The 21,073-nt window shown below is 31.4% G+C and overlaps 1 protein-coding gene across 5 annotated transcripts in view; it reads right to left on the bottom strand.

Annotated features, from left to right (window-relative positions):
* Window positions 1–16,101, bottom strand: part of LOC129917249 (nipped-B protein) — a 34,200-nt gene extending 18,099 nt beyond the window's left edge. For 2 of the 5 annotated variants that reach the window (XM_055997667.1, XM_055997669.1), the window contains exons 1-13: window positions 15,188–16,101; window positions 9,469–9,697; window positions 9,225–9,396; window positions 9,037–9,161; window positions 8,768–8,973; window positions 8,547–8,701; window positions 6,653–8,484; window positions 3,587–3,751; window positions 3,338–3,516; window positions 2,830–3,270; window positions 2,090–2,767; window positions 1,794–2,025; window positions 1,373–1,724 (exon numbers count right to left, since the gene is read on the bottom strand). In XM_055997667.1, coding sequence (XP_055853642.1) covers window positions 1,373–1,724; window positions 1,794–2,025; window positions 2,090–2,767; window positions 2,830–3,270; window positions 3,338–3,516; window positions 3,587–3,751; window positions 6,653–8,484; window positions 8,547–8,701; window positions 8,768–8,973; window positions 9,037–9,161; window positions 9,225–9,396; window positions 9,469–9,535 — 4,604 coding nt within the window. In that variant the 5' untranslated portion in view covers window positions 9,536–9,697; window positions 15,188–16,101. Of the gene's footprint in view, window positions 1–1,372; window positions 1,725–1,793; window positions 2,026–2,089; window positions 2,768–2,829; window positions 3,271–3,337; window positions 3,517–3,586; window positions 3,752–6,652; window positions 8,485–8,546; window positions 8,702–8,767; window positions 8,974–9,036; window positions 9,162–9,224; window positions 9,397–9,468; window positions 9,698–14,489; window positions 14,745–15,187 lie in introns of those variants that run through there. The other 3 variants (XM_055997668.1, XM_055997664.1, XM_055997665.1) reach the window with 3 other exon arrangements.
* Window positions 16,102–21,073: the final 4,972 nt, after the last annotated feature.

The following is a 21,073-nucleotide window of genomic DNA, read 5'->3' on the forward strand; positions in this document are numbered from 1 at the left end:
AATAGGTAATTAAAATGAATATTGAGAAAATGTTATGAAGCTTAAAACGCTACAAGCAATAAAAATTCAATACATTTTATGAAGAAAAGTTTTTTGATCCGATAGAAATATTTTAACTCCGAAATTTATAGTACGGAAATTCCCACAGATATTTTAATTTCTGATATGATCCTCCAAATTAGTTTAGCCCAAGGTGATGTCTTTTCGTTGGTTGTACAGGGTACAGCCTCGTTGCCAGAAACGAGTGTCTGGCAAATCGCCTCAACCGAAAGGCTTGTACATATCATAAGCACGATTTAAAGACCTATGCTAAAATATACCCAAAATCTGCTGCAGGCTTGGTCAACAAGTCCAATTTTCGTGTTTTTTGGTAAATTAAAAAAACTTTTAAATATTAAAATCTCTCAAAACGCACTTATATGCAATATATGGACTACAGGTCATTTAAATTTTCAAATTGAATTAAAATTGACAGAGTCCAATAAATTAAAACAAAATAATAATGAAAATTATTCTTTTTTTACGTTTTTTCTTCTCTATAAATATCACATATCAAAATATGAAATCCATTTATTTGATTCTAGTACTACCCGCTTGACTACCGATTTTGAGGTCCTAACTTATACTCGACACCAATTTGACAGTACTAGGGCTTAGTACTTGTGTACCGAGTCCTAACTAACACTCGGTCCTAAATTGACAGTTCTAGGGCTTAGTACTTGAATGATGAAATGAATTGATACCGATTTGAGTACTAAATTTAGGACTAGGACCGGTATTAGGACTCTGTGAAGAAATCGGCCGTTAGTAGTTTAAAAAATATTTAAGTCGAAAGCGTGTTTTTTTCGGAAATAAGGTAAATCTGCGATAAGTCCAATAAAATCATTGGTATACGGGGTACCCTTACGAAATTTGTAAAAAAAGTTTTTTTTTTGCCATGGAAATTCTTTTTTTTTTTCAAGATATATTAATTTGATATCTGTGTTTCCTGCTGAATTTTTTTTCTCACGGTTATTATCAATTCCAAGTGGTAAAGAGCAGTAACCTATTGCACCAATCTACAAATTACAAACAATTTCGCGCAGTTATTGTAAAATAAGAAACAAATTTTGGTGCACTCATTTTTAAATAGCTGCAAATGCAATCGACTCCCTCTGAGTGGAACTTTCACAGGACTCGAAAATCAGTTCGAGTTAGAGGGATTTATTTTTTATTTTTTCTTAAAATTGTTCATTAAAAATGGTGAAAAAGTTCGACTTAGAGGGAGTCGACTGTAATTACAATTTGTTAAAAAAGTACAACCATAAATTTGAGCTTATAAACTGTAATTTTTAGAATTTTCAGAAATTTTTTTGTTATAAAAAATACTTACTTTACAACTAATATAATTTTCTGCAAGTACTTATCAAAAGATTGACTGAAGGGCCGCTTACTCGCCAAATACTGTGCAATTAAATGCGCATTATTATAGTCTATATAAGTCTTTATGTGTTGTGATGTGCAATTCATATCCGTATATGGTTTTATTTTGCTGAGAAGATATTTCTTTCGCTCTTCGAGCACATTGAATATTTCCAAATTTAGTTCTTGGTCGGTGGTATTTTTTGAGTCATTATTAGTTCGAGATTTATTATTACGACCACCTGTTGAACCGTTAGCACCATTTTCTGAATCATCATCAGCATTGCTGCTTTCACTATCTGATGACGATTCTGATGATTCACCTAAAAAAAAGAATTTTTTTTATTTATTTGTTTTTAAATAAACAGAATCTCTTTTTGATTACTAATCACCTTTTCTTCTCTTTTTCTTTGCTGTCTTCTTTTTTCTCGACGCATATCCCTTCTCACCATCAGCTATTCGCCTTCTCTGATATATTATATCCCGATACCATTGTGCCAAATAAAAATGCCTTGCATAATCCCAAACTAGATCTTCTTCTTGCGCGTTTACAGCTAAAAAATCTAACAGAATTTTCTGCAGAAACTCAGTTCGCTCTTCTTCCGGATCCAATTCAATTTTGCTCTATAAGAAAACAAAAAAATATTAACAACAAAAGCAAACGAAAAATTTCCACATCTCAACTCACGTTCACGATTGGAAGATCACCCTCTTTTTCCTGTTCTGCCTTGATGCACTTAATCATTGAATCAATGATATTCACCTTACATCTGGACTCGACGGTATCCTTTCGCAATCTAGCTGCAACAATTCCCAAATAATCCAACGACACCAATCGAATACTCTGCTCGATGGTCTTGTCCGATACATACTTAACCAGCAGTGTGCCCAGCAAACTGAGAAGTAGTTCCGATGCTGGCCATTCGGGCTTGTTCACAGTTGCCAATAGATCATGAATGAAATTTTCGAATAGCGGACGGAAATCGGTCTCATTCGAACGAGTTTTGCATTTGTTAAGAAAGGTTGTTAGGAAATTACCCCCAATGCTCACAGCAACATCGTATTTTTTCAACACCAAAACATCTTTGTTGTCTTTTTCGGGTTTTTCGGCCTCCTCAGGATCAACAATGATGACTGATCGAGATTTTTTCGAGTTTTTCAGAGGCTCATATATTGAATCTGGTAGAATTGTTGCACATTGGATGAGTTGAAGGACTAGTGCGGTAACCATTTGAATATTGCCACCATTATTGCTTAGCTTGAATGGTCGGAGATTCTTTTTTGATGATGGTAGACGATCGATGGACGCAAGAATGTCACCCAAAATGCTACTGCGCATTTTGTCGTATTTTTCTTTACGAAATATCTAAAGAAGCAACAAAAAAATAAATAAAACAAATTTTCATAATATTTTTTGCATCAACTTACTGTTGTAACCAATTCCAAACACACAAATTGTAACGTATCAATGTTATCAACAAAAAATGGTTCAATAGCCAGCGTCGACAATGGCAAAACAATGGTATCCACAAAAATGCACTTATCAAATAGTGTCACAAAAACCTTCATTAGCTCGACAGATTTCGAATAGAGCAACTGTAGACTTCGATTGTGGTTTAACTGGGCTTTAGTTTTCTTTCGATTATCCATCTTTTTCATACTCTTCACAGTATATACTGGATCATATGATGGGAAGATAGTTTCACGAAATTGAAATTGAATAAATTTAATAATCAACGAGATATTATCTTCCTGTAGGAATTTCAAGTCTTTTGCTGTTGAATAGATATTGCAAACCAAGAGGCATGCCTCAATAGCATTTAGAATCTTATCCATGATCTCATCGTCAATGATATCATCTTCATCGTCCTGAAATTAAATAAAATAAAACATGCAGACAACATTTGAAATATGAATTTGAAAAAAAAATTCTTACCGGTCCAGCGGAGTAGTTCTTAGCTAAATAAACATTCCTCATAGCATAGTTTATTAAAAGTGTAAGCTTATTTTTAGGAATTGAATCGAGTACCATTTTTGCTTTAAGTTTAGCAACATCATTGCTCATGACATTGAGCATTTTCGATGTTATGCATTCGATGTTTTGATCAATTTCATCTGATTTTTAAAGAAATTAAAATTTAAGAAATTTATTTAATGGCGAATTTATCACCAAAGGTAGTCTTACCAGAGTCAAAATTAGGTTGTTCAGTATCATCCAATTGTTCAATTATTTGTTCCATATTTTTCATAAATTGCTGATAAGTTTGTGATCGCATAACTTCCTCTTTGGAACATTTTGGTGTTGATGGTGCTACATTTCGTTCAACGCGTCGTACTTTTGGTTGCGAAACTAAATTTTTGTTTTTGGGGAAAAAGAAAATCAAAATAAAAATTCAAATTGATTAGGAGTTCCTTTTAGAGATATTCATCTGATTTTCTATATTTTTAAATAAAGACTTTTTTTTCTAAATACATAAAACTAGAAAAGAAAAAACGAAGAAAATTAAAAATAACTACTCAAAATATATGTAAGGGAAAAAATCATTAAAATAGAAAATCAGTTTGTTTTTTTTTGTGTAATACCCACTTATACGGTGCGACGTCTTTTCTTTTGCTGGTAAAAATATTTATTAAAATCAATTGTTTGATACTTTGGTTTTGTTGTTATTTTATAAAAAAAAGTTATGATATTTACAACGGACATGACTAAAGACGATAATTGTATGTGAAGTTATATAATATTGAACTGGAGTAGATGAAGTTATAGCATTTCAAATCTTGAAATGGATAGATTTATATAACAAAGCTTTTCTTGTATCCCCAAATTAAAATCCAATAATAGCTGTTTTATTTTCATCGAGATCTAGATCAGATCATTGTATTTATTTGCAAAACAATAACAAAACATAATCCTGCTTTTGTTGTAAAGCTAACAAAAACAATGATCTTATCTGGATCACTATGAAAATAAAACACAGCTAATGAAAGCATAAGTTCGATGAAATTTTAATGAATTAATTAAATTAGTTTATTAGTTCTTAAAATAAGTGTGAGAAATCTTTAGGTCTCTACATTTGAAATTTCGTGATAATATAAACATAAAACCAAATTGCTGAAAGCTTTAAGCACATGAAATAAATTTATTGCAAAGTTCTCTATAATAGGAAATATTAATTTTTTTATTGAGGAATTTGAATGAACAACAACTTGTGTGTGTTACCACCAAGTTCATAGGCTGGAGTTATAGCTATTTCACGGGGACCAACCCGATTTTTTTATACATGTACATGATGAAAGTAATATAAAAGAAATCTAACATAGCTATCATATTTCATATCTGATGCCAATAAGCTATCAGAATGCACTAGAGAAGTTAAAAATTGTAAAAAAAAAAAAAAAAACAGATTTCAATACCATCTCAAGCGATTGCATTGGCTTGAAACGTAGAACACAGAATCTTTTTGATAAAAGAAACTTGGTTCAATTCACCGAACATGGCTGACATGTCTATATTGTAAATGTAATTAAAAAAAAAACTTTCTTACACTCATGTTGCTTCTGTAGGTTTGTGCAACCACTCGGTCTATAGCTCTTATTCTGCAAAATTATATTATTCGAATTGAAAGTGATACCATGTAGAAATTTTATTTAAATGTTATTACATCAGGGTCCATTTCACAAAATACAATTTACAAGCACAGATTTCTAGCTGTAATTTTTTTTAACAAATTTGTAATTTGTTGCGCCTATTTAAAAATTGGTGCAACAAAATTTGTTACTTATTTCACAATACATATTTATGAAAAATTTCTCGAAAATTGATGTCATAATATGTGTGCAACCTTCCACTGTCGATTCGTAAACGCCCGTATTCTATCGTATAAATGGGTCTTTGAGCGTTTCGCCCTTGACGTGACTACGCAAACATAGGGGTATTCACCTCCAAAACCCGCTCATTTAACTTTTTTGCAAAATTTGGAGTTGAGAAGTGATTTTTTTTGGCTACTCTTAAATACCCACGGAATAATGTCCCGTATTTTTTTTTATGTGAACCTAGTTTTGTGAAAAATATTGACTGTTTTAATTAAAAAAATTAATATTTTATTGTTTTTTTTTTAGTGTATACCAACAAATCCAAAATACTTTATTTATTCATATTTATTAGAAAAAAGCTTAATTACTGTTAATCAGTGGTTTTAGTCAAGTACAACTTCATTAAGCGAAAAAAATTCTTATGAGCGGTTTTTGAAGGGAAATACCCCTATGTGCGACGTGAACTCAGTGCTTTACGCCCATTATTACATTATTACACTCATCAAAATTATCATTAAATTTTATAATTTTGATTTCGGTAATACAGTATTTAAGGATACAAAATTTCGATATAAGATTCGACAGGTTGGTAAGATTGGTATGGGTTATTATATACCTATTGAAATTGAAAAAATTAAATTTTATTTTGATTTAAGCTAATTTTTTTTACAATTTTGGCTGTTGTGTGTTTTATTTAATTCTTAGGCCGTGTGTGAATTGCGTTAAATAGTTAACCCTGTGTAACATTTTTGACACTATTGGGGTGAATAAAAAAATTTCAAATTGTTTAATATTTTTCTCTGCCTCTTTTCTGTCATGAAACTCCTTTTTGATGAAAAAAAAAAAAAGCAAAACAAACCCATATGCAAAAATAATTTCACCTAATTTAACCAGGTCCCAGAGCCCATTAAATTTTTAACAGCTGAAAATTTTTTATTCACCTCAATAGTGTCAAAAATTTTACACGGTGTTAACTATTTAACGCAATTCACACACGGCCTTAGGTGAGATTAATTACAAATTTGCATTTGGACTTACAGATTTCGTCAGTGGCACAAAGTAACCCCAAATTCGAGGTTAATTTGTACCACACTCTATGGAGACTTTTTAATAAAAGCCAAAAAAAAAAAACGCAGACTGTAGAGCATCAATTATTCTTATGCAACCCAATATGTCCTCTATGCGGGCTTACAACTAGAAAAACACCACATTTTTCTTTGCTATATTACACATTTTAAATTATAACAAAAAATAATGAAAACTTCAAACAAAAGCAAACAAATTATATATACATAAAAAGAAATGATAAATAAAGAAAAATTATGAAGCAAACAAATTAAATATAAAACCAAAATAGTGTAATCAAAATCAACAAAGAATTTTGAAAAGAAAATTACAAAACCAAAAGTTTTAATTTGCTTAAAAAAGAGAAACTTACAGATTTGTTCCGGTGGTATCTCATCATCGGGTTTAATTGCTAACTTTCTTTTTGTTGCAATTCGTTTATCATCGGCTGCTTTCATCATAGAGAATGTATCGCCCACAGCTGCACCGCCACTGCTATTAGCATTTGTTTGTGTTGGTGTTGGTGCTGGCATTTTGTTCTCTTCTTTGTCTTCTTTCAAAGAATTTGATGATGGCGGCAAAGAAGGGGCAGGGTCCGAAGAAGAAGACTTTTTTTCATCTGCCAATCCGATTTTAACAGCCAATTCTGGTGACTTTTTAACAAATTCTTTAATACTCTCCTGCATCAAGCGCTCGTCCTCGGCTTTAAGGCGATTTATACATACCCGAAGGCGGCTTTTACTGTTCGTCGTTGATCTGGATGCATTCGAAGCGCTCGAGTTGACTGAATTCGACCTTGCTGGTAATGTTGTTGTGGTAGATGATGATGTTGTTGATGTAGCAACTATCTCGGATGATGTTGTTTTTGTTGAAGTTGCATTAGTAGGAAGAACCACGGGTGTGGTTGTTGTCGGCGTAGTATTAGACATGGTTGTGGCAATGTTTTTCATTGAGCCATTATTATTATTGGACACAGTTGTTGATTCCTTTTGTTGTTGTGGATTCTGACCAATTTGATTTGAATCTGGTGCTGTACTTGCCTGCGCTGGCGATTTACCACGCAATTCAAAGTTCTTACTTTGCTGTTGCAGATATTCGCTATTGCGTGGTGTTGTCTTTTGTGGCGTGGTAGATTGTTGTTTTTGTTGTTGTTGGGCAAAATGCTGTCGTTGGAGGTTAAGAACGTTTTGAAACTGTCCTTGAATAACATGTGGCACCTGCTGGGCCTGTTGCGGTTGTTGTTGCGATAGATTTTGCTGTTGTGGCGCTGGCGACTGTGGAGATTGTTGTTGTTTTTGTTTTTGTAGATGCTGTAACTGTTGTTGTTTTTGCTGAGTATTTACTTGTTGTTGTTGGGCCACTTGGGAATGTTGTTGTGGCGCCAACGGTTGTGTATGTTGTTGAGGAACCTGTTTTAGTTGTTGTTTATTCGGTTGCAACTGTTGTGGAGGCTGTTGCACTACCTGTTGTGATTGTTGTTGTTGGGAAATTTGTGGATTCTGTTGTTTATGGGGCGGTGTTTGTTGTTTTGTTTGCAAAGGCTGATTTGGAGTCAAAACCTGCTGTTGTTGAGAGTGGACAACTTTTTGCGTATTTGTTTGCTGTTTTTGCGTAAGTGGCTGTTGTGGAACTTGTGGATATTGTTTTTGTTGTTGCGGTTGTATTTGGGGAGTTGTTGTGTGTTGAACTTGTTGTGATTGTGCAACCTGCTGGACAACAGTAGGTGCATTTATAACATTCGCAGAGGGTTGTTGTTGAATGATAACTGATGGTTGGGGGGGCGTTGGCAGTATAACAGTTTTCTGTTGATGGTTTTGTTGTATAACAGGCTGATGTTGTTGCTGTTGAATAACCGGCGTATGAGGCTGAATCACAGAGGTTTGTTGTGAAACAGGTTGTTTTTGTTGTTGTTGCAACAATTGTTGCTGTTGTTGTTGAAGTTCTTGCTGTTGTAATTGCTGTTGTTGCAAGAGTTGTTGCTGCTGCTGTTGTTGTTGCAACAAAACAGCTGCCTGCTTTTTCTGATAAGCAACTATATTTTGTTGGGGACTTGTAGAAGTTTGTTGTTTGGGTGACAACACTTGTGGCGGGGTTACTTGCTGTTGTTGTTCTACAGCAGCTGCAGCCGCGCTGCGTCTTGTGCGCCTTACTGGAGTTTCTACAGTACTTTGTGGCAATTGTTGTTGATAAGTTGTAGCATTAGCACTGGAAAAAATATTTTTGTTTATATTTTAAACTCTTTCGATATTTAAATTCTATAAACTTACACAAAATTATTTTGCACCGGGGACTGAGTCGCGACTGGTGTTGGATTAATAATAACTTGTTGAAGAATTTGTGGTTGCTGTTGGAGTTTTCCGTCTGGGGAAGGAACAGCCATAAACTGTTGCACAGTAATGTTGTTTATAACTGGCGGTTTAATCTGTAGGATGAATAAAATTGTATTAAACGTGAAATAAACAAATTTTCAAATGTATTTTGATTTTACCTGTTGTTGTTGATGTTGCAATACATTAGTTGCATTGCTTTGATCTGGCAGATTTTGTATAACATTAACGCCTATTCGTTGTTGTTGTTGTTGTTGAATCTGCGATGATGTATGGGCTGTTTGTGCCTGTGGCACATATTGCTGTTGTACATGCACCTGCTGCTGTTGTAGGTGATGTTGTGGCTGTGAAGATGATTGATGGTTCTCTGCAATTTAAAATTAGTAATTAGGGTAACATTTTCATATTAATTTCAAAAAGATCAACTAACGTATTCGATGATTTTGAGGTGTATTGAAGACAGTTGGTCTAAATGTATAGATTCCTTGAAGTAATTCCGGATAAGTACTTATGTTTGTTCCATGTTGTGTTATGGCATACTGACTTTTAACCTCACTGAAAAACAATATTTAATTTCAATTGATATTTTACAAGGAAAAAACTGTGTATGTTACTAACATATTATCGGAATTTGTTTGTTCAATTGCATGTACCAACTGTTTTACTAAATTATCATCACGAACTGATAGAAGATTGTTTGATTCATCAGCAACTAATGTGTGGAATAGAAGTGATTTATTTAAAGATGTCACACTGGACAAGGAATCCGATACAGGAAGCTCACTTAATACTAAAAAGAAACAATTAAAAAAAACATATCAAAATGTTTTTAATAAAAGATAGTTAAATTTTAAGAACTTACAGTCTGATAGACTTGTTAGGCCGGCTAATGTTGTTACCGGTACACTCGGTATGTCACGATCGCTCATTATGTTTTTAGGGAGGATTTTTATACATAACACTGATTTATTTTTTTTAATTTATTTTTAATATTGTTTGTTGATGATTGCTTGCGTTTAAATTGAATAATTAGATCAAACTTTCAATCAAATATCCTTCATATCGCTTGTGTTGAAAATTGATGTAAACAACTGAAAAATAAAAATTATAATAAATTGTTTTATTTTTTTTTATTTTCTTGAAATTGACATTTCGGTGAATGATATTAGGACCTTGTAAATTTCACATGCTTATGCTTAGACTGTTGTGGCAGCACCTTATTTGGTGCACTCGATACAATCGATTAGTGGCAGTACGTAATTTGGTTCAATCGAGTGTTCTTTTTTGAAAACTTTTGATTCAAATAAATTAGCTGCTGCCGATGCTCGATTGTATCGAAAACACACGATTGTATCGACAAAACTCAATTGTATCAAATTCTGTACTTGGTGCTCTGGTTTTATTTTGTTGGGTTCTATTAATTTGCGATCTACAGATGAATTCACCGTTGTAAGAACTAGGCGATTTCATACTACAATTAATTTTATTCAAAACAAGATTTGTGTTCTGATTCAGTTTGTTTTTGTCTTAGATACTAAAAAACAAACCTCAAAGCGCCGTTAAAAGCGCAGTCTTTGTGACAAGGTATAATGTTAACACAAATTTGTAACAAATCGTCATTCCAAAGGAAAAATTCACTTATCGTCGGTGAAACCTGCTGCCCCCACCAAAATCAAACCAGAAAAGTGTGTAACTCCATTTTAGCAAATTTTATAGGAGAGCAATAAAACCTCATCGTTTTGAAAACATTTGTATGAGTTTCGATTTTCTAATTCTAATTCGATAAAATACAAACTATGAACTTAAAGCGGATTCCTTTTTAAGGAACGGTAGATATCAGGTTTGGCAATCAGATGGCATTCAAATCTAATTTTCAAAAAATTTGGAGTTACACACGTTTCTGGTTTTACCGACGTTATGTAAATACAATTTCAATAGCATTTATGAAACTATCTTACTATGGGATAAATTTGGTTTTATTTTCTCAGTGATTTTAATGTTTTTAAGGGCATGTCCGATGGCCTGGTGAAAATTCTAAATTATGGTTAAAAGATGATGTGCTGGGTTTGGGCGGGTGCCTTTTATAAACCCCTAAACATTTAAAAATCCTTTGGGATGGCCAATTTAGCTAATGCGTTCAAACAGATTTGCGGTAATTAGACCCGCATGCAAAATACTTTGACAAATCAACATCAGATCAAAATGTAGCTATACTAATAAATATTCGGGCAGCTATTAATGCACGACATCCTCATCATTGATTTAACAAAGCAAAGATGAACTTGCAAATTTGAGATTCAACCTGAGATTAATTCTAAACTGGATTTTAGGTCATATTGATTTCGAAAGCAACAAAAGACAGACAACGTTCAGCCTTTCATGACTCACTCGCAAAAAAGGTTAACATTCCCATGGGAGTTATGAAGGGCAATATTTCTCAAATTTACATGAATAACTGCCCTATATCCAAAAAACAAATCTGAACCACCTATAACAAATCAAGAAAAATATTAATTCCAGATAAAACATTGCCTAGGGAAACATGAGCAAAACTGAGTATACCACAAAATACGTATTGTCGTAGTTGTTGCTACCAACAAGAAAAAAAAATATTGCTGTTCGTTTTTTCTGCTCTAGATAGGAAAATCGAATTTCTTTTGGAAAACCAGGTAAGGTCGTAGTACCAAAAATTAGACTTTATCTCCTATTTCAATACTACAAAGTGGATTCAGGAAAATCCAGCGATATTTGGTCCGCCCTACCCTATACAAAGACAGAAGTTTCTGATGACTTGAGCTTGCCCTGCCGCTTGTGATGATTGATCGAGTTCATTTTTATCAGGATTCTCATAATACTTCCAAACATACCTCCCTATCGAAAGTGAAATCACTTTTCAATTTCACGTGAAATGAAATTGCATGTTCTACATTTCGATACTTCGAAATCGCTTCGAACTATTAGAACTGAAAAATCATCTATTTTTATTTTGTTTCTACAATGAAATTACTGCTGCTTTGAACATGGATGCAATATTATTGGCAATTTTGAAGAAAAAAGGTAGCAGAATTCAGAAGAAAAAATAAGAAGACAAATTTTGCGAGACAAATGAAAAATATGTATGATTCACCTGACAATTGCCCGTATGCATAAAAAATAGTAAATACTAGCAATATGAAATTAATAATTAATAATAAACTAGGTTTGATATGCACAAAATGTGGATAAAAAACGTTCATACTTTATAATTTTTCAAGTAAAAGCATTTATTATTACTTGCGATATAGGTACTATAGGGCAAGTTTAGGATTCGTAAAAAAAATCGAACTCGAGATAACAATTTTACATGACATTACGATGATGGAGAATGCCAAAAAAGTGGGTCCGGCAATTCTGTCTGTCTGTCTGTCTGTCTGTCTGTCTGTCCGTCTGTCTCTATCTGGAGCTGCAGCCTAAACGAGTGAAGTGATTTTCTTCAAACTTGGTAGTTAGCAGTTTGTGGTGATTCCCTAGAGGGGAAATTGAAATTTTTTTTTTATGACCAAAACTAACGGTACCTGCCATATAACGGAAATAGAAAAGTTAATTTTTTTCAAAAACGGCTCTAACGATTTTGATTAAAATTTTTGTGTGTAATACTACACATAAGGGCCAACTTTTTAAATAAAAAAAATATTTTTTGTACCGTTATTAACGGTACCTGTCATAGAACGGTTTTTTTCGTTTCTGAATATCTCGTACAAAATTAACCCGATTTAAATGAAAATTTTTATACAAAAGTGTGTAAGTAAAGATAATATTAAAATTTTAGAAAATTTTCAAAAAACGCATTTTTGGTTTTTTAAAAAATATTTCAAAATTTTTTTTTGAAAAATCAATTTTTTGGAAACGGGTTGGTGAAAAATTTTGAAATTTCATTTTTATGTGTAAATTAATTATTTCTTCAAAATGGCATACCAACTTTTTTTTTGAAAAATGTTAAAAAAATTTTATATATAAAAAATTATTTTTTTAAAAAACGGCTCCTACAATTTTCAAAATTTTTTTTCTAAAAATACCTTTTTATACGAGAAATAAAATGGCATATTTGTTTTTTTTTTTAAGATATTTTAAAACGGAGTTTTATTAATTATAAAAACAGATTTAATTTTTTTTATACTACTTATGAAATTTCTTCAAAATATCGAATTTTAAATTTCTTGAATAAAAAGCTTTAACATTATAGTTACTTTAAGCATAAGAGCAAGTACGTGCGACCCCAGTCGTGCAATTTATTTTTTATGCATATGACCCAATGACTCAGTTGAAGAAAATTAAACCGTTAAAGAAAATAGGTATATTGAGGAATTCCATTGATAAGTTTGTATTAAACAAGGTGGCCAATAGAGATTCAATGCACTGCCTAGTGAGCCGAAAAAATCTTTTCTAAACAAGATATTTCATGATATTATTTTACCCATTTTTTTTTTTTTCAGTTAACAAATAAAAATATTAGTTAGGGTAGAAAAAAACAAACAAAAGTTTTTTTCATAATTTGCCTTAAAAATGCACAGTAGTTAAAAAGACTCGATTTTCACGAAGCAAAAGCAATGTAAATTCAATTAAAATTCGCAAAATGTGAAATGCAGATCATGGACATTAGTCCTCAGAAAATAACAAATTTTTGAAAAGATTGTTTTGAATGAATATGGGGTAGATATAGCATAGCACAGTACAGAAAATAAGGTAATATCTTTCGAACGCTGTCAAAATTTGGTCGGAAATGGTCAAATATAAAAAAAAAAAAAATTATTTGTGTGCGTGGTTATCCAGTTTTTGTGCGTTTTTGTGTTCTGTTACATAAAACGACTACGTGAACAATCAAATGAATGTTGCACGAAATTTCAGGTGCAATTTTCTATATTACATTGGATGTTACGCTCCGTGAAAGTTGATTAATTCATATGTAAACAAGATTCTTAGAAGTTTTTTAGTGCCATGTTTGGTTCAAGCTTTCTAAAAGATTGGTAGTTGGGGTGCTTTGTTTACAGACGTACCTAGACATGTATTAATTCTTTTGTTAACCGGAAAATTATTTTTAAAAGTATTTAAAAGAAATCCTTAATACCAATGGTTCCCACAACATTGATAGGAAGTGTTCAGGGGGAAGTTAAGCTTCGCAACAATCTTTATTGGAATTGATCTCGGCAGTGCTGGATCCATTCAGAGGATGTGAAGATTAAATGAATAGCGGTAATAGCCGCTTGTCTGTCACTTGTAATAGCTATTGCGTGCAAAGCTATCCACATTAGGATTTCCAAAACATCAAAACTAAATAAAGCTTTATATGTTCGCACCAAGATAAAGAAAAAAAGACTCTGATATACCTACTTTGTCAAATTTTATCTGCAGCTCGATTTAGAATCTATTCCTATCGGAAGCTGCATGTTATTTTTGTAACACATTCAAACTTCATCTGCGGATATGGATAGTAATTATGGTTAGGAAACTTGATAGAATATGGATGGATTTAATTCTTAAATCAAATTAAAAGATGCCCTCCCCGACACTGCGTTTTTGAGCTATCGGTGAAGACCTTCTTTAACTAAAGGATTTATCTTATTATCGGTGTACCACTACGTCCATAGAATCATTTACTATTGCTAGCAGGTGTAAAAGGCAATGCAATCATTCTACGTTTAGTTGCCAGACACAGGTTAATATATTAAAAAAAAAAATACTCTTCTATCCCCAGACCCAAAATATTTACATTACAAATTTCTAAGAAATAATTGTTCCATGAAACCACAATCACAATTGGAAATACCCTCAACTATTTTAAAAAATAATTTATCAATTTGTCTACGCAGGTTTGGCAAAAATAAAAAAAAAATATTGGATACCTACCTATCTATCCAAAAAAGTAGTATATGAATGCAATCGACTTTAAATCAACAAAATCATACCAAATTATTTATTCAAAAACTTCCATTTGCCATAATTGCATTTTTAATATCCTCTCAAAATAATAACAAAAGAAAAAATTTAACCCTTTTTGTCAAAAACGAAAAAGATTATCGCACCACGATTCCGATTCCAAAGAAAGAAAAAATGTCAACTTTTGCCGCCACTTTACATGCACACTCTATTTTGTGTTGCAGTAGAAAAAAAGAAAGAGAACAATGTTTCTCTACTCAAAAGCAAAACTGCCTGAAAACTTGCAGGGAATTTTGAAAGGCAAAAAAAAAAAAACTATTTTCTCAAGGTTTTTTTTTAACTTTTTTTCTCAAAGAAAAATAAATAAATTACTTTCCCTAGATTAAAATTTATATTTTTATTCAAAAATAATAATAAAAATAAATTTCCCTCTTACTATGTATTACCGTTGTACTGCAACCGCCTCCTCCATTAATAAAAAAAAATATAGAATAAAATTTCCCTCCTGTACAAAAAAAAAACACACACGCACGCACATTTTTGGCACTCAGCGCTACACCACAGAGCAGACCAGCAAAGCAATGGTGGAAGGAAAAGGAAAGGCAAATACCAACATTTTTTTTTTGCAAAATACTTTGTCGATACTTTTTGGGACACTCACGACTCACCTGGAAATTTTTTTTTGTTTTTCAAAAAATCCTCTTTAAAAAATCTATGCAATTGGTGAATTTCTTTTGGAAATTTTCCTACAAACACTTCGCAGCACCAGCATCAAGGTCCAAAGAAAAATCCAAAAACCAAAAAGCGACAGCAACACAATTGTGGAAATGGTGCTACTGCTGCTGCTTCTAGTGCTGCTGATGGTAGTGGTGGTGGTGGGGTTGCTGATGTTTGCGATGGGCTGCCGCTGCTGCTTCTGCTGATGATAATGACTTTGTTCGCCACGATAATTATAATTTCTTGCAGCACAATTGTTCATTATTTCACAGAAAAACAACACTCAAAAGCATTCTTTTTGGATTGTGCCAATTCGATGGGTCATTTGATTGCATGTTTTTCGCAATCAAAGAGAGGAGAAAATTTATATTGAACTTTTTTGACAAAAGAAATTTCAAAGTAAAAAATGTTAACCAAGAATTTCCTATTTATTTTATTGTAGAAGAAAAAAAAAATCCCAATGAGAAATTTTGCAGTTTTTATCTATTGCACTCTTTCACTCATTTAGATACTATACTGGAGGCTATCTCTTTTTGACATTAGCGGTTTTGCTAGGTATGTGTATAAGGTGAGGGAAAAATAGAGAACTCAAGTAAAAAAAATTTTTTTTTAGGGGTTTTGGTTTTTTTATATTATACGTTTCACTGCAATGCGAATTAAATTCAATATAAATGGGAGTAATGAGTAATTATTTTGTGAAAAACACTAGATCACTGATGTTTTAATTAGAAATTTATTGTTTTTCAAGATATTTTTGATGGAAAATTTGACATTTTCTAACTATTTTGACTGGGATTAGATTAAATGGCGACGTCTGAGCGAGAACAAACACCAAACATAAAATTTTATTATTTTCTTGCTTCACGTCTATTTTTTTTTTTGTGTGTCGTCGGATGCGTTGGATGTTGGTAAAAGTGTTTTAAAAATGGGAAATTTATGTTAAAAGGGTAGAGTTTTGTTATGTAGTGGTTGGTATGATTGAAAATTTGGTTTAGAAAATAGATAAATTGTGGTTTGTGTATATGATTTCTATTGATTTCTGGGGTCAGGGATGTTGTTGAGGCAAAGAACGAAAGTTTTTGATACGCAACTAATAGCCCTGTTCCTTTGGGAGGTGGCAAAGTACTACTAGTAGTTTACTAGCGATTTTCAATGGAACGCATTTAGTAGATGATAGTACTAGATTAACCAAAATATCTACTAATTCCAATGGAACAGGGCTAATATAGTATATACTTCCTTTCCATTACAAAAGGGTTCACAATCGGGAAAGAACACTTCACTCATTTGTCACTTACTTTTTACTGTCCTGTGCATTTTTCTTGACACCAAGAGCAGTGTTGACGGTTTTTCACTTTTAATTAGTTTATTTCTTGCTTTAAAAATTATTTTCTGTTGATTTTTCTTGATTTTAAATTAATTTTGAATTTCTTATTTTGACTTTGACAGAATACTCGATGATATTTTTTTGTTAGCATTTTCGCTGTCGACTTTGGAAACTTGAAAATTTTTCGTTTCGCATCAGCAGCGTACTTAGGCTTAAGCAAACTTAGTATGCAGCTGAAGCGAAACGAAAAATTTTCAAGTCTCTAAAGTCAACAGCGAACATGTTAACGAAAAATTACCATCGGGTATTATAGCAAAGTAAAAATAATTAAAATATAAATCAAAACATTTAAGAAAAAACATCAGAAAATAAGTTTTAAAGCAAAAGACAAACCAAATTTAATTTTATTCAAGATTTCGTTATCGAATTTTTGTATGGACAATTTTGTTTCGCTTCAGCTGCGTACTAGGCTTAACGAAGAAAATGACTTTTGAGTCATTGCCATAGTTTAGTGATATGGCCAATGAGGCCGAAACCATCAAGTATAAGCCCCGTTATACTATGTTTCCACCTACGCTAAATCCGAGATTTAGCTAAGTAGATTTAGCAAAAAACTCGAGATTTATTCTAAATCTACTTAGCTAAATCTCGGATTTAGCGTAGGTGGAAACGTAGTATTAGAGTAGGACATGGACACATTTTTTGAAATATAAACTTTTTGAAAACGGGTTAATATTTTTTTGAAATTTCATACTTTAAATGCTGATTCACAATATTTTTTAAAATAACAGTAATTATTTTTTTTTATTTAGACATTTTTTATTAAAAAATAACTTTTTTTCGAATATTCGTTTTTTATACAAACTTTTTATTACGATGTGGCTTAACTGGACCAAAAAAAAACGCTGTCGGGGCTAAGTAATTTACATGTTAAATGCAAAAACACCTCAGCCTTTTGGACTTTATGAAATGGATAATCAGAAAACAAGTTATAACATAGGTTTTTGACAGTTCTGCTGTAACACATGATCTATCTAGAAAATTAGATAAAGGAAAACCATAATACTTTTGAAAATATTTCATTTCATGCGAATGTTTTTTTATGAAATGGTTCAATTCCCAACCGATTTTTATAAAATGAAACTACTTCGTTGAATTTGAAAATATTAATAGTTATGCCCAGATTAAAAATGACATATTCTTTTATACCTAATACCTACCTGAGTATATGACTAAAATCTTTGTCAAATTGGAAAAAAATGAATAAAAAAAATAAAAACAAAATACTTGATCGTACAAAGTTTAAGTTTTTTTTTAAACCACATGTCTTATAAATTGCTGAATGTCTTATTTCTAAAACAATTCAAATCACACAATACAGTTCAAAATTGAAAAATGATAACATCAACCATTTGGAACTTTGAACCAATTTAAACTTTTTTTTTTTAATTTTTATTTAAAATTTTTAATTTATTTACTTCACTGAAATTTCGAAAGATATAAAATCCAATAGAAATTTCCAAGTAAACAAACTCGATTGTCAAACTTGGTGGCGAAGATTGCGTCATCACTTTTTCAAAATTAAGAAATGGTGCTTACAAACACCAAAGCGAAGTGTAATACTTGGTTACCCAAAAAAATTACGGGAGCGTATCGGAATCCCGCTTTTTAAAATCCCGTTTTTCGAAAATCCCGAAAAAAAAGTTTCAAAATCCCGTTTACTAAAATACCGCTTTTTTAAATCCCGTTTTCTAAAATCCCGAATTTTAAAATCCCGTCAAATCCCGTCAAATCCCGATTTTTTTTACAAAATACATGCTTAATTCACAATTAATAAAATCATGAGAAATAGACAAAAAATTAGTAAAACTGATTTTTTGAGTTGTAAATATCACACAATATGTACCTTCAATACATTCTGAAAACGGTATTTCTTTTATAAAAACATAAAATGATTCAAGCCTTAAATTGAGTTCACAAGTAAAAGAAATTTCATTTATTTAAATATCAAAATTGTTGAAAAGTTGAAATATATTTAAATGAAATTTCTTTTGATTATGTAGTGTGTACTTAATTTAAGGTGTTGTGATCATTTTAAGTTATTATTAATCTATGGGATTATCACGATTTCATTGTTCCTTTAAAAGTTTAAAGTAAATATTAGTTTGTTAATTAAACATTCCTTACTTTTTCTTATTTTTTGTATATATTATATTTTTTGTTAAGGTTTTAATTAAATGCGTTTAGAAAAATCTCTAATTTTTTAATTTGTTTTAGTATCCTGATTTTGCAAGCAAAACTAGTTGTTTCGCGCGATTTTTTAAAATAAAACAACTAGTTTTGCTTGCAAAATCGGGATAATAAAAAACGGGATTATAAAAATCGGGATTTTAAAAAGCGGGATTATAAAAAGCGGGATAATGAAAAACGGGATTTTAAAAGCGGGATTTTAAAAAACGGGAATATAAAAAGCGGGATATCGAACCCAACCCAAAAATTACATGTCACCAAAATGTCTCGACGAGGTCTCTAGAAAAATGACAACCCTAGCTTAGTTGCATCGTTGTTGTTGCATTTAACATGTACACAAACAATAAAATAGTAAAAAAAAACACCTTTTTTGGATAATCAATTTTTCACTGGACACCTTGTATAAAGTATTGATATATGTGCCCTTAATTATGAAAGTGGACTAAGTCACTCCTAAAAATGGCCTCAAATCTAGCCTTAAAATAATTATTATTTAAGGGGTAAAGTTTATTTGAAAGCGAAATTCCAATAAATAAACTTTTTTATTGCTCCTCTAGTGATTTCATAAAAGAAATATAATTAAATCGTTATTAGAAAATTATTATGTAAGTTTTTCTTTAAACAATGCAAAAAGTGACTTAGTCCACTTTCATAATCATGGGCACATATGAGTCGTTATTTTAGAAAGTGAAGGCTTGGCCACACCGAAGGGTACATGCGGTAGCGGTACGGGTACTTGTATGAAAAAAATTCCAAACTGACACATCAACGTTCAGATGTGGAATTTTTTTTATGCAATTATCCGTACCGCTACCGCTATCGCATGAACCCTTCGGTGTGGCCAAGCCTTGAAGTAAGTTTATACAAAAAAAAAAAATCATTCAGTTAGGCCCATTTTACAAGAAGCTGGGAACCGTTCAAACCGCTCACCCGGTTTTTTACAATCGTTTTCTCTTTGTTTATTTTTTGAAACTTCTTTGAAAATTTGTGAATATTTATTTTTATATTGATACTTGAGAAATCAAATAATAATTTAATATTACAGCTACTTTAATGAAGAGAGCAAAGACGTGTATCCCAGTTGAACATTTTTTTACTTGCGATATACAGTGGTGGAAAAATAATTAGAAACAAACTCTTTCTTTTCAAAATGTATGTATTTTCTTAATATAAATAAAAAATATTAGAAATATTAGAGACATTTGAAGAGCTTGATGTTTTATTAAAGATCTCCTCTTTATTGCACCTTCATTTTCTAAAATATAAAAGATGGTCTGTCAGGAATTGTTAAAGACGTTTTATTTTATTTTTTTCGGAACATTTGGCATTTTTCGAGGACTGTACCACATAAACCAACTTATAGAAACTAGTTGGTGATAGTCCTTTTTGCTAATTGTAAGTTTAATTAATTTCTAATTATACATATTTAAACACAAAATTGGACTATATTTTAGATTTTTTGCAATATTTTTCTTTTGTTGGGTAAATTCTAAAATTTTTTTCTTAAAATGTTAGAAGGATTATATCATCACTGGTGTTTGCTCAAAAATTGTTAAATATTTTGTATTTATAGTAAGCAAAAATAACATTTTGTAAACAAAGAAAAATGTTTCTAAATATTTTGCCACCACTGTAGGTACTGTATATCAAGTTATGCATTCGTACATAAAAAAAAATTTAAGATAACATTTTTCCATCTGTCTGACAGTCTGTCTGTCTGTCTGTATAAGGAGCTACAGCCTAAACGGATAGACCGATTGACTTCAAATTTAGTATGTAGCATTTTTTGGAGACTCTCCAGAGGTGTTTTTGGAATTAATTTGTTTGGACCAAAAATAACGGTACTTGTCATATACCAATTTTAGTAAAGTTGAAAAAAAAACGGCTCCAACGATTTTGTTAAAAAAAATCAAATGTAAGTTTTAAGACAAAGTCTATCTTTGAATGAAAAAATTTTTTTTTTGAAAATCATTATAAACTACAAAAATAAATATTTAATTCGTACCCATTTTTGACTAAAGCAAAAAAACACATTTTTTAGAGTTTTTACCTGGTGCAGGTTTTCCCATATCATAAAATCTATAAGTTTTCTGGCAAACTTGTAAACAACATTTTTGTTCATTATTGTTTTTTTCATAAGAATAAATTTATAAAACACTATGTTTATAACACATTTATCGAAGAAAATCGGCCACAAAGTCAAAAATTATCATGGGTAAGAAAAAAATAATTCCATTTAAAAATTAATATCTGAGCAATT

The sequence above is a fragment of the Episyrphus balteatus genome, chromosome 3, assembly GCF_945859705.1.
Source record: "Episyrphus balteatus chromosome 3, idEpiBalt1.1, whole genome shotgun sequence".
NCBI lineage: Eukaryota > Metazoa > Arthropoda > Insecta > Diptera > Syrphidae > Episyrphus > Episyrphus balteatus.